The sequence below is a fragment of the Poecilia mexicana genome, unplaced genomic scaffold (genome assembly GCF_051168715.1).
Source record: "Poecilia mexicana isolate PSO_F unplaced genomic scaffold, ASM5116871v1 scaffold_16, whole genome shotgun sequence".
In the NCBI taxonomy this organism is placed as follows: Eukaryota; Metazoa; Chordata; class Actinopteri; order Cyprinodontiformes; family Poeciliidae; genus Poecilia; species Poecilia mexicana.
This window is the reverse complement of record NW_028263385.1, coordinates 28,811,131-28,825,201: the sequence shown is the minus strand read 5'-3', so window position 1 is coordinate 28,825,201 and position 14,071 is coordinate 28,811,131. Positions and strand designations below refer to the sequence as shown.

Genomic DNA, 14,071 nt, shown 5'->3' with positions numbered 1-14,071 from the left:
TGGACTTAAAAAAAAGAATCAAACACTGAAGCAGCAGACTGTAAACTGTGTAACACGTGACTTTTGGATATTGTCTTCTTTTACAACGTGAGACTTGAGGGGGTTTGTGAGACCACAGCAGTTTTCATCGCAAATAAAATAGTCACGTGATTCAGCCGACAGAGCAAAACAAAACAACGTGCTTTCAAAAGGAAACAGTGACACCTTGTGTCTGATGAGCGAACTGCGCAGATTTTATAAAGTTCCGTGAAAGTTTTTGGTATTCTAAGTCCAAAATGAAAATAATTCATGTAAACAGCATAATTAAAAAAATAACAAAGTCAAGCAAAAGAAATACTTTCCCAAATCAATTTATTTAAATATAACAACTTATAAAACTTTAACAAAAGCTGCATTTGTGGTGAATGTTTGGTTAATTCACGTTTGTTGTTCATTCAGTGCAGACGCTCTCAGTGGGTAGATGATCCAGAATTTTTCAAGGAAGAGTAACGATACTTCATAATAAATTAAATGTAAAAAGTACAGCTAGTAAAACTGCTCCTAAAAGTTCATTTAAAAAAAAAGTTACTCGGGTAAATAACTACCCCACTCTGGTTTCAAAGATAATAAAATAAATAAAATAATAATAATATTAGTAGTAATAATAATAATAATAATAGGTAGGTGTGGAACACACAGGTTCATTAATTAGCTGTTTATAAAGAAGCAGCCATTCAGCTTCTGCTGCTGCTGGCTTGTAGACTCATGGAGAAATATTTGAACTTTAAAACATTCTCAGGGAGATTTTACCGTAATGGTAAGATGAACATAAACACACAAGGCGGTGCAGTTAGCACCACATGCATGGGTTCTCATCAGGTACTCTGCCTTTCTCCTACGCTCCAAAAATATAAAACGGTTAACTTTTTACAACAGCTGGAGACAGATACTGGCCTCCACCTGACCCTGCAGTGAAAAGAGGCTTTAGATGGATGATGAATGGATGGATGGATTGATTCTTCACTATTAAAAAGTCTTGATGTGACAGGAATCTTGTCACATCATGCTAGATCTGATTCTACTGCAGCTTCAGAAACTTAAAACAAACATCTCCTCTACTCTAGAGTTTTTGTTTCCGTTTATTTTCAGGAGAATAGACTGGAATTTGCCGAGTAGCAGTAAGTAGAAAGTATTGATATGAAATAAATAAAATACTTTGTCTTTATTGAAAATATTTCTTGAATTGATTGTTGGTATTGATTCTACAGGATGCCTAAAAGACTATATATATATATATATATATATATATATATATATATATAAAGTTAATCCAATCAAATAATTCAGCAGTGATGTGTTTTAAACAGAAAACCTTTGAAGCAAAGTGAAGGAGTCGTCCTGTTTGCTGACCACTTCATTCAGACACACACTTCACACTTCACAGAACTTCACCAACTCAGAGTGAAACCTTCTCCATATGGGAAGTGAAGTCTCCGACTGTTCCTGAAAACTTAAGACTCAAGAAATTCTCCAGTTCGTATCAGTCATATTTCAAACACCGTCTCCATATAAGCGGTAAGAGATTTAGGATTACATAATTTCCACGAGGAAGCCAGTCAATTTGTCCAAACTTAAACAGGTTACAGGTCAAAACTTGAACTTGTGTCACTACAAGAGATATTTTATTGTTTGGCATTTTTGTTACACTTTCCCTCAACAACGTCATACAATTATTAAGTCAACATTTTATGATAAATAATGTAGATATACAATATTTCCAACATTTTCAGACTTAACTAGCTCAGACACAGAAAGAAATTCAGAAAGAGCTCTCACTCTGCGCTTTTTCCTGAGTCATATGTTTTCTTTACGGCATTCTGGGTTTACCCAAAGAGTGAGCCATCCTGTCAGACCTCACAGAGTACATCTTTTCTGTCACTTCTGCTTCGGCACAGGAAAAAAAAAGACGAAATAAAACGCGTACCTTCCTTTGACATCACATCATACTACCAACCTGCCCCGTGGTTGTCCAATCAGCGAACCAGAGGACGCTCGGTGGTGTCCCCGCCGTCCAATCAGGGCATAGCGCGAGCTCTGCTCACCTTGACGTCGGTCCTGATTGGAGGGCCGCGCGGAGCAGCAGACAGAGCGAGGCCCCAGCCAATCTAAAGAGCCCTCTGTTTGTTATTATCATAAAATATTCAGCAGCATCTCTCCAGCTTTCTGCGACCAGCCTCTGCCGTCGGGCTTCTTCATTTTTTTGTTTATTTTTTTTTTCCGGCAACAGAACAATCTAAAACTTTAAAAAAAACAAAAAACAAAAAAAACTTCCCAGGCAGAAGATTTTATTTTAAGTATTTTTTTAAACTATTTTGAAACAATGTGGACCTTTTTGGGAATTGCAACTTTCACATATATTTATAAAAAGTCCAACATGCTGCTGAATGTGGCTCACAAGGAGCTGCTGCTGATAGCAGCTCTGTTCCTCTCAGCTGGACTGCTGATCTCTTACATTAGATTTGTTCATGGTCACAAACTGTCAGTATCTCAGATAGTTTATTTCCCTTTGAGCATCTTGTCGGCTCTACCTCTGGTCAAACACTTCATCCCTCAAACTGCAGCTGAAAGCAGCAAGAAAGCAGAGAAGAAGAAAAGTGAAAAGGTAAGTCAGCAGAGATGCTTTACCTTCTGCTGGTTTAGTCTGGCTGGGTTTTGTTTCTGTTACTATGAAAAGTCTAGAAAAAGGTTTTTTAATTTGCAGAGTAAGAGAACAAGAAGAAGAGCGGAACTGGAGTCCTCAACCTCACAGTGTGCCCCAGTCTGTGGCTCCTCTGAGGGCCCGGGGCCAGATGTGGTGATAGTCGGGGCCGGAGTCCTGGGCTCGGCCATGGCGGCTGTCCTGGCCCGGGATGGCAGGAGGGTGACGGTGGTGGAGAGGGACCTGAAGGAGCCGGACAGAATAGTAGGGGAACTGCTCCAACCGGGGGGCTTCAGGGCCCTCAGGGACCTGGGACTGGAAGGTCAGTTACTGCTGGGAGAAAACTGCCCAACATGCTCCACCACTCAAGTTTGAATTGTTTTTTTACCCCCTTTGCTAAGCAGAAAGTTATGTTATGTTTTTCTGAAAATGTGGCAGGACAATACATAGATAAAACAGAAGAGGGAGACAGTGAGGACAGGAAAGAAAGAAGAGAGAAAAAGGAAGGCAACCACTGACTATATAAAATAAACATATAGAAATTGAACATGTAGAAAATGTGACATCAGTATTTCTACCGACCAATCAGAAGAAGTTATCTGATCTTATGCAGAAAGCACCACAAAGATCAAACAGTTATGACCTTCAGTCCTGATGAGTCAGATCAGATTCAAAACCTCAGTCTGATATAATAAGACTCGTTTTTCTGAGTCTCACTAACACTTTAAAATAGCTAAAATAAATTAATAAATAAATAAATGAATGTAACTCAATTCAGAGGGAAAAAATGACTGTAAAAGAATCACCGCTGGCACCATTAATACTCCTGCTGTAAATACGAGCTCCTTTAGTCAACCGGGAAGCACTAAGTCTGTTTTAACATTTCAGAACAGAGGAGGATACTGAAAGCTTTATTTAATTATTATTTTATGTCTTGTAAACATGATAACCATGCAAGATACTGAAAATATCAGTCCACCATTGGCTCAGAGGAATTATACTCAGGGAAACAGAAAGTTATGGTTTCAATAATCAAAACATGTTTGTTACATCTATTTTTAAACAGATTGTTAATGGTACTAATATTCATACCATCAGTGATTTTATGAAACAGAATTAATATAAATTAATACATACATTTTCTCAAATTAAAAGTTGTGTCTTGCTGCAATTTTCAATGTAAGATTAGATTCTCCGATAAATTGTAAATTTATTTTTAGGCTTTTCACACATATTCACCAGAAGTGATAACAAATACATCTGTGTCTGTATTTCTGCTGAATACTTCATTTACAATGTGTTTTTAACAAATTAATTTTAATCTACCTTCAGCAAGACAATTAATTGAGTGAAAGTTAATTCTGCCTGACCAAAAAGGTGTTAGAATGAGCTGCATTAAGGTAGAACAGATGGTGAAGGTTGAAGCACTTCAGCGCTTCTGTTGAATCTACTTTTTTGTTAAATTGAGCCTTTGGACATATAAGATGTGATATGGCTCCTCTAGCATTATTCTTGAAGAAGTTTAATAAAATAATAAAGTCGACTAGAAACTCAGATTCCTCCTGTAATAATCTTTATTCAGAATGAAATACGGAATTTGCATAATATATGGATTATTTGTTGTGCACATCGCCCTGAGCTTAGACAAGGCCCTATGCAGAATTTGCTCTGGAGGGAACTTCCAATTAAGCTAATTACCCACCATTACAGTTAAAAATGAAACATTAGTCATATTTGATCACTGCTTTACTAGACTAGCTTCATGGTTAATTGTTGAGCTGATGGCGGTGCTTCAGAACAGACTCAGTAGGAACACGGAAAACAGACTAAATTTTGTATTTACAGGTGTTGGCACAGAAAAAATATAATTTAGAAAGTGTTTAACTTATACAAAAAATATAAATTTTTCATCTTGTGTATGACATTTTAAGCATTATTGGGGGGCCCCTTCTGGCCTGGAGGCCCTAAGCAGCTGGTTAGTTTGTGTACGCCTTGGTCTGGCTGTGATTGTGGAAGTATATTAAATTTGGTCAAAGTTTCTTTTCATGTCTAAAGATTCATTTATCCAACCATGTGCAACATCATTAACTAAACAGCAGACTTTTTGTATTTTAGCATATTATTTTGAAAAGGCTGCTATCAGGTTTCACCCAGTTTTCCAGTTCTGGACCACATAATGAGGTGTTTATTCAGTCATGAACCTGCGTTGTGTAACTGTACTGTTTGGTCTCAGGTTCGGTGGAAGGTCTGGACGCCCACCAGGTGAATGGCTACGTGATCCACGACATGGACAGCCAATCAGAGGTGGAGATCCCTTATCCTCAGGAGAAAGGGAGCGTCCAGTGTGGACGAGCTTTCCATCATGGCCGCTTCATAATGGGGCTGAGGAGAGCTGCCATGGCAGAGTCAAAGTAAGCCAAATCATATCGGTAACTAACTACGACAGGATATTAGGGTCATCGTAGATAGAAAGAAAAAAATGAGGAATTTGTAGATTAATCTCAGATATACATATTCTAGAAAAAAACTTGAAAATTTTCTGACTATCAATGATCAAAAAATGTTCCACTTTTGGAAATTTTCTGAGTTTCAAAAGTAAAGTCAAAAGCTCTTGAAACTCAAATTTTAAAAATTTTTCTAGAAAATTTCTGAGATTAATCTCAAAATGTATTTTTTTTCTCACAAATCTTCAACTTTTGGAGCTCACAAATTCTTGGTGGAAACTGACTCCCTTTTTTCTGTCTATGATAGAAAATGTTCTCACTTGCTGGTTTTCTTGATTGTTAATTAGCTCTTTCATTGCGCCCCCTAGTGTCAGATTCATAGAAGGCACGGTGAGCAGCTTACTGGAGGAGGACGGCTGTGTAACTGGAGTCCAGTACAAAGATAAAGAAACTGGAGACATCAAGGTGTCTGCTTTAAATCTCACACTTCCCTCTCATCCTACGGGAGGAACTTTCTAACCGCGCCGCCGTGTTTCCTGTAGGATATCTACGCCGGGCTGACCGTGGTGGCCGACGGCTGCTTCTCCAAATTCAGGAAGAGTCTGGTGTCAGGGAAAGCTCGCATCTCCTCTCACTTTGTCGGGTGCCTCATGAAGGTAGGAAGAGAAGAACCTTTTAATTAGAGCTAGTAGTGGGACAACTTTCTTAATTCTGCTGCTACATGCTTAGCATTGAGATGCTAAGTTAGTCTTGAATAAAGACTAAATTAGTGAGAGGCTAACTCATTTTAAAGACAATCTGAGCTGCAATGAAAATGATCTTTAATGGAATTTATTTATTATGAGTTCATTTAGGAAAAGTGACTTCTAGTTTCTATCACATAAAACACCTAGTAAAACAGTAATAACACAGAAATAAAAGGTTTAAAAGGACATGACCACCATTAAACCAGTATCTAATGCTGCTCCCAACAGGACTGCCCCCAGTTTAAGGCCAACCATGCAGAGCTGGTTCTGGCCAACCCCAACCCGGTGCTCATCTACCAGATCTCCTCCTCTCACACCAGGGTGCTGGTGGACATCAGAGGGGAGATGCCTCGCGACCTTCCAGGGTACATGGCTGAGAGGATACACCCACAGCTACCAGGTCGGTCCTGCTCAGAGCGCTTCATTCTGGATTATCTATTGGTTTAATAGTCCTGTACCTGAAATCAAGACTGTGTGTCACTAGACTGTGGTTGGAAAAGACAAAATACTGCCCCTTTAAATTAACTGGGAGGGGGGGATAAACGTTACCAAAGTAATTATGACAAAAAAACAAAAAAGAATTGTAAATTTTAGTTCAAAACTCCCTAAAGAAGCAACTAAATTGACAGAATTTCTGATTTACATTCAACATAAATTGCCACAAAAAAGTTCAGAATTTCTCCGTCATTCAGCTGAAACGTCAAAGCCACAGTATCAAAGCAGCGACTCCCATGACCTCAGAGTCCCACTGCACCGCTGATGCACTGAGAAAGAAAAGGCTTCCTACTGCCCAGTTGTTCCCAGAATGCACCTGTGTGCTTTCATCCAGCTGACAGACCTCTTGTGCTCTCCCTTTCTCCCATTCTGCAGAGCATTTAAAGGAGCCTTTCATGGAGGCGCTGCAGAATGACCGCCTCAGGTCCATGCCCGCCAGCTTCCTCCCTCCTGCCCCCGTCAACAAGCCAGGTACTGAAGTCTATCTGTCGCTTCCTGCTGCGACTTTTAACCCAGGAAAACACACACAATCAGCCAACGTGTCTGCTGTATACTCAGATGTGTTTGTTTTAAGCCATTTTCCTTAAATTTCTTAGAATTTCAAGGTTAAATCAAACATTTTCTACTATTTTCAAAGTTCGCTATAGTAAACTACTTTAAGGATGCTCAGACGTTTTTCATATTGTTTATTTTACTTATCATAACGGATGTTTGAACGTCAGCAGGACATGCTGAGAATTTCAGAATAGAAAATCCTTCGTTGTCCCACTGGCTGCGTTTCTATTGGCCGTATAGTTGCACAATTTGACATTTTGAAAATATATTTGCTTAATGGAAACAGCAATTTTTGATCAAATGTTTTGATGCTAGGATGAGGTGTTAGTTTTTTTTTTGGCTGCATCAAAACTGCATGGAAACACTTTTTTCATGTCTCACAGGTCACATGATCAACAGCTAGACGTAGCTACTGCCAGAAATCATGAGGAATCGCAGAATCAAAAGTTCTTAATGAAAGGATAAGATAATAAAATGAACTAAACTCAAGCAAATAAAGTAATTTAATTTTTGTTTTAATCCTAAACTCAGAGGATTTTTCATGTTTGCTGTACTACAAGAAAGGCGTCTAGTTTACTAATTATTTTGGGTTCAATTGAACAAATTTAATTAAGAACAAGATTTCTTTCAAAGCGCTTGTTACATTTAGCCAAATAGACGTGGTTGTGCTTTTTAGAAAAGTTTTCAAAATATTTTGTCATCATTAAGTTTTTCATTGTAAGAAAATGATGTTGGGAATAATTTCACCCTGATTAAAATAAAAAAGTCAACCAGCTACCGGACATTTTTGAATGGCAGTTGAGGACCACACAAACTCAATCAAAGGGACACAAACGGCCCATTGGCCACAATTTGAACACCCATGTGTTTTCTTTTTTTTTTTTCTTTTTTTATTTAAGCATTTTTAAGTGAAAACTAAAAATAGGTTAGCGCTACATTTAGGCAGAAACATTTTCTTCACAGTAAACTGAACTAAAACAAAGTCAGCCCCCTGCCCCACCTGTTTCTTTATCATCCTGGGAGTGAGCTGGAATTAGACATTAGTACCAGAACAACACAGACTGAGATTAGCATTATTTTCCAGGTGTGCTCCTCCTGGGCGACGCCTACAACATGAGGCATCCTCTGACGGGGGGCGGGATGAGCGTTGCCCTTAACGACGTGTGCATCTGGAGGGGTCTGCTCAGAAACATTCCGGATTTGTACAACGACACGTCTTTATTACAGGTGATTATTTAATGTTCCTCTCTCCGAGAATAATAATAATAATAATAATAATAATAATAATAATAAGAAAAACAAAGTCAGAGTTAGAAGAAGAGGAAGATGATGGTGCTGGCATTGATATAAATCACAAGGCTGTGTCCAGAGCCTGCAGTTGGTTGATTGTCCAGGATCAAACTTGAGCAGGAGGGACTCAGGCAGAATCTATATTTGGACTGACCTGCATCATGTTTTATTAAACTGGGCTGTAGGTGGGAGACTGCAGACCAGTGTGCAATTTAACACCCTGTGTGTTTACACCCTCCCTTCTGCTTCTTCTTCTTCCCAACAGGCGAAGAAAAAATTCCACTGGGAACGCAAGTCATCACATTCTTTTGTAGTGAACGTGTTGGCCCAGGCTCTGTATGAGCTGTTTGCAGCCACTGACAGTGAGTCACTGCCTCGCTCTGCATCTGACGGCACATGAGGGGAAATGCAGCGACGATATGAAATGTTGGAGACAGAATAATCTAAATCTGTGTCTGTGTTGGGTTTCATCAGATTCTCTCCATGAGCTGAGGAAGGCCTGCTTCCAGTACTTTAAACTGGGCGGATCGTGCATCACTGGCCCCATTGGTCTCCTCTCAGTGTAAGCTGCAAACGCGCACAAATGCAGCTTTCATATGTCGCTACCTTCCAAAAATAATAATGGCCTCAGTCAATTTTTGCCAAAAGTAATTTAGTTTTTGCCTAAATTGTTTTCTGGCAAAAAATAGGCGGCAATTTTCATATTTTGCAAAATCCCTTTTGACAAAAAAAAAAAGAACTTGGGCTATTATTCTAGGAAGGTGACAATATTGTACAAGATGTAGCACACTTGCACCTAATATTGTTTCTTTACATATCGTTTCTTTAAAATCAGAATTAAACATTGAAAACTTTTTTTGTTTTCACAGCCTGTCGCCTAAACCCATGACCCTGATCGGTCACTTCTTTGCCGTGGCGCTGTACGCAGTCTACTTCAACTTCAAGTCAGAATCCTGGAGCACCAAACCTCGAGCGCTGTTTAAGAGCGCCGCCATCTTGTACAGGGCCTGCACTGTCATGTTCCCCCTCATCTACTCTGAACTCAAGTACCTGGTCTACTAACGAGCACAACATGGGGACATAATAACCAAACTGTGTGTGTGTGGTCCTCCCTCCAAAGCTTCTGTGTTTGTGCATTAGAGCTGGTGACAATCACATCAGTTACATAGATCTACTGACAACAGGTTTGCTTTATGGCAGACATTTTGACTTCAGAGCAGGACAAGTGCATTTGTTTTTAACTGCGGCCCACTTCTGCATCTGTGCATGTTGGTTGTTGCACTAAAGCAGAATGTGCTTGTCCCTCTCTTTAACTTTATGGACTAATTAAACAGGAAGGCCTTTAATGAAGGCCTTTCTGTGAACGAGGAGCCCTTACTGCTGCAGAGTTTATTTGGGACGTAGCCTAGCATAGTGTCTATGACTTTTCTGTATATTATTGTCGTTTTATTTTTGTAGTGAATGAAAAACTAATTTTTATATTTTAAATTGAAGCACAGTGATGGGAAGGCCAAACTGAAGGCCTTTCTGATGACCTTTGTACTCACCCAAGAAAATGCCTTCATACGTTCGACTGTTGCTGAACAAACGTCCAACGTTAGTTTTAAGTCAAACGTTTGGCCTTTCTCCAAGTTTCCCGGTTTTGTCCAGCTGGATTTTGTGTGTATATATAGTAAGTTAAGTGAAAAGGGATTAGGTCATGGGATAAAGCTATAGAAGAAACATAATTACAAGACAAAACATTTTTAATAAATTCTTCTACTTTAATGGTCTCTGGGTTGTTTTTTTTTATTTATAAAATGGAAAAACATAGTACAAATCATCTACTGTATGTCTAAAGTATTTATCAGATATATCTGTTGTTCAGTTGAGGTGAATGTTTGTAGAGAAATCACCTGAATTTGAAGATCTGCCATAAAACTGGAGTTAAGGCTTTAATGAATATTATATACCAGCAGAGGGCGCACTCACGCATACATTCTTGCTTTGAATCAGATCAGGTCGCAATAAACTAGATTAAGGCACCATGTTGTGCTTTAGAATTAAAATTCAGGAGCTGGTAAATAGTGTTGTATGCAGGATGTTTTAGAATAAATGTGCTTCGAGCTTCGCAACAGAGACCCTTCTCCCCTCATTCCCCCCAAATGAGGGGGAAATGAGGGGATACTCAAAAAACCGGATATTTTTCTTTTTACGAGGCAAAAGCAGAAAACCTTTTTTCAGTATCTAGTATTTTTCAAAACAATAAAGAAAACATTTTGACCTACAAGTTTTAACTTTAAAATTTAGTTCATGTGATAAAAAGTTCACTGCTAAAATAAACCGACACACACCAGCATATAATTGTCAAGAGGAATAAAAGAAATACATTTTCTTCTCAAAATTACGGGAAGTATGTGTGTCAAGTTCTCAACTTACAGGTGTAAGTTACTAAAGTCCTTTAGGATAAATCTCCACCAGCTTCACACAGTTAAAGGCAGACACCTGCACTCATTCATCTTGAAACTGCAAAAATAACTGCTAAATGTGCTAAAGGCTGAGAAACAACTTAAATTTACAGGAAAATCCTTTATCCTCCATTATAGTGGTCAGGTTAGCTAGCTGTAGCATTCATACCAGGCTTTGTTGTGGGGAACTAGCTGTAGCTAACAGGGAGCTAAAGGTGACTGGCAGCGCTAAGACCCTCCCCCTGGCTCTGATTGGTCACTGGGACCAGAGGGAGGAACTTGATTTTTTTGTGTCATGCCGTCAGGACATGGTGAAAGTTTTAAAAAAATATCTAGAACAAACAATTTATCTTTTTGAGTTGTGTGGATGATCAATGACCTCTCTGTTCAGAGAGATTTAGTATTGCTTTTAGTACATTATCATTTTTAAGTTTCTACTAATTTTATTTGTTTTAGTTTTTATTCCTGAACTAAAGGAAAGCACTTTGGCGCCATACACATCGTTTTACAGATTGTTTATAAAAGTTATATACATACTGCAGCTTCTATACCTTCCTATGAAGGTTTTCATTTGACGACATGGATGCATACTCAAAAATTACACACAGGTTGTACTAATTGTGTGCACTGGATTTTATTTTTGAGTACATGTACACCATAATTTAAAATGTTTTTTTTGTAAGAAAAGAAGCAGCAGCATTTACTTCCCACTTGAAACTGTGTGCTACTTTGTGCTGGTTAAAGATAAAACGGAAGAGAAAAATCAGAAATGCAGAGATCTCGCTGGTTACAACAATTACTTCAGCTTTATTAGTATTTGTACATCACTGATACAATGCTCTGGTGAAATTAAAGAGGTAACCATATTTACTTGCTGCGACTTTCCACATGGAGACAAATACTGGCGTGGAAGACCAGAATACAAGGGAGGGGAAGGGAAAAAAAAAAAGAAAAAAAGGAAAAAAGGGAAGTCAGGACTCTATGGGGAAGTGTTATGTTGTTCTCCCACGTTTATTATGTGCATCTGCCTCAGACTCACCTGGCGACCATGTGCGGAGAGAAACCGAGACCTGCTGCTGTCTTTAAAACATTTCTTCCCCAAACGTTACATCCTCAGAGTAATCCTCGTCCTTCCAGAGAGCATTAGGACATTTTCCTGTTGATGGTAGCAGCAAGCTTTCTAGTAACAGTTAACAGGAAGGAAAAAAAATATACTGTACAGCTACTTCTAAGATAATCTAAGAACCTGGCCTTGACACTTTTGAACCAGATTAAAGTGCTAAAGCAACCCATTGATTCACACTTTATTTTATATATATATATATATATATTTATATAGCATAATGTATTTATATATATATATATATTGCAACAAATCTACTATTTTACCATTAATTTACAGGGTAATATACAATATATAGTAACAGCTGAAATATCAGCACAAATATATCACTGTCACACTCAACAGCAAAATATATATGATTATATAAAGCTATATAATCATATATACAATATATAATTGTCATATATGCATGTAAAACAGGTAACCACGTCTCAGGCCTTCAAATGATACCCAGAGAAGCAATTATGTGTATCAAGACGTAAAAGCTTTACACATTTCTCTCTCTCTCTCCAAACGGCGGCTGAAGAGTCACCGCCCGGCGGGGTTATTTGAGGTCAAAGGACAGTTTATTTGCATATTCCACAAATCTATTGCAACACGTTACTGTCTACGAAACAGTAGAGCCAGCGTCCGGCCGGCAGCTGGACTCACACGTACACCCACTGAACGGAACGCTACGACGACGGGTGGTCTGGTTATAGCTATGTGCTTTCAGATGGTGTGCTATGGACAGTGAACGACAGGACTACGACACACGATACTCAATAAGTTAAGCCTCAAAGGAGGAGGAAGGGGAGGACAAACTCACCCCTCCCCCTTTCACCTACACACACAGCAAGTATTCGCTCGCTTTAACGTCATCGGTTCCTGATGCGGACGCGTTTTTTTAATTTTTTTATTTTTTTGTAAGTTCACCACAAGTCACCACTTTTGACACTCCACGATCAAGAGAAATGGAATGTGTTCGGTTTCCTCCGACTGGGTCTCACTCCGTAACGGCCAACAGCGCAGTGAGTTGGAGTTCTAGCTGGGATCCCAGAAGGTGGTGGTGGTGTGGTGATGTGGGAGGGTTGGGGGATTCCTTGAGGTTCTTCAGAGTTCTGATGCACTATTTGGACCAGGTGGGGCAGTTTTCCTTTCTTGCAGCAGTCCCAAACCTCAGCCTCAGGAAGTCCAGTTGCCCTTAGCGACCGCGCGGTCCCTACCCTGCTTCCCTCGCATTTCTCCTCGTACTCTCCCTACTCTGCAAAGACGCCGCACAGGGCTGCAATAAGATACACACAGAGGTTTATTTTTCACAAAGAAAAAAAAAAACAAAACGAAAGAAAAAAAAAACAAAGCTCCTTAATAACTGCAGTAGTTAACGCACAACAAGCATCCAGTAGCTGGCCTCCAGACAGGGGAGCACCTGGTGGTGTGCAGTTAGGTTTGGGATGTTGCCACTGTTCTGAAGGAGGACCACTCCCTGGGTTTGGTCCTGTGTGTAGGACTTGTTTTTTTCCCCCTGTGTTGCAGCAGGTTTGTTATTCAAAAGCCCACACCTCGATGTCCTGCACATAGAAGTCCTCCTTCTTGGAGAGCATTGGGTTCCCAAAGGTTTTACAGGAGTGGCTCCGGCCGTGGTACAGGTCTCCATCCAGCCACAGGCCGAACTCACCGCTGGAACAGAACACACACACACACACACACACACACACAGGAGGCATTTTACACAGATGGATGCTACTGCGAGTATTCAGGTTCACATCTGTAGAAGAGATGTGGCAAATCTAAGCTACAATTCCGGTTAGAAGGTTTCATCCACTATGAGATTAACATTTATCATTTATCGGGATAAATTTCTCATCATGATATGAAATTTATCATATTTTTGTGTTTGTGGGGCTGATTGTGGTGTCATGCAGTCACAGCCATACAGCTAAAAACAGTAGTAAGAAATAGTTTTTAACCGTAATTATCATCCAGCCAATCAGCTGCCAGACTCATGTTTGAAGTGATATTTTGTGGTACTCATTACAGTACCACAAAATATCATGACAAAACTTTAAGTCCATATCACCCACATCTACATTCACTCATAATGGAGATGAATGTTATTCATTTTAGGTCTTAGTTCATCTGAGGGTGGAATAAATATGCTACAAATAACTTCAATGACTTATAAAAATGGAGAATTGGGTGCAAAATGTAGCAGTCCTGGACTTAAAAAGTAAAACCTAACATTTTTTTCATAAAGTCAATCTTAATGCATTTTTTTCTCACCTCCTTTCCTTGAAAACAAATTATAAATCACA

At 39.2% G+C, this 14,071-nt stretch overlaps 2 protein-coding genes across 6 annotated transcripts in view; one reads left to right on the top strand and one right to left on the bottom strand.

Annotated features, from left to right (window-relative positions):
- The first annotated feature begins 1,828 nt into the window (after positions 1-1,828).
- Positions 1,829-9,974, top strand: sqlea (squalene epoxidase a). Its single transcript, XM_014998423.2, has 11 exons — positions 1,829-2,641; positions 2,741-2,999; positions 4,911-5,088; positions 5,490-5,586; positions 5,664-5,777; positions 6,096-6,267; positions 6,738-6,833; positions 8,002-8,144; positions 8,473-8,569; positions 8,682-8,769; positions 9,077-9,974. The coding sequence occupies exons 1-11, from the start codon at positions 2,360-2,362 to the stop codon at positions 9,267-9,269; spliced, it is 1,719 nt and encodes a 572-aa protein (XP_014853909.2). The 5' UTR covers positions 1,829-2,359; the 3' UTR covers positions 9,270-9,974.
- Positions 9,975-11,441: 1,467 nt separating this feature from the next.
- The window catches only part of oxr1a (oxidation resistance 1a), a 164,479-nt gene continuing 161,849 nt past the window's right edge, over positions 11,442-14,071 (bottom strand). For 3 of the 5 annotated variants that reach the window (XM_088014305.1, XM_088014308.1, XM_014998432.2), the window contains one exon: positions 11,442-13,436. In XM_088014305.1, coding sequence (XP_087870431.1) covers positions 13,301-13,436 — 136 coding nt within the window. In that variant the 3' untranslated portion in view covers positions 11,442-13,300. The remainder of the gene's footprint in view (positions 13,437-14,071) is intronic. The other 2 variants (XM_088014307.1, XM_088014306.1) reach the window with 1 other exon arrangement.

Bases quoted from the DNA above. Each gene is read 5' to 3' on its own strand.
- sqlea (XM_014998423.2), top strand. From the start codon at position 2,360: ATGTGGACCTTTTTGGGAATTGCAACTTTCACATATATTTATAAAAAG. The intron at 3,000-4,910 runs GTCAGTTACTGC...GTTTGGTCTCAG, and splicing joins CAGGGACCTGGGACTGGAAG to GTTCGGTGGAAGGTCTGGAC. The intron at 6,834-8,001 runs GTACTGAAGTCT...ATTATTTTCCAG, and splicing joins TGCCCCCGTCAACAAGCCAG to GTGTGCTCCTCCTGGGCGAC.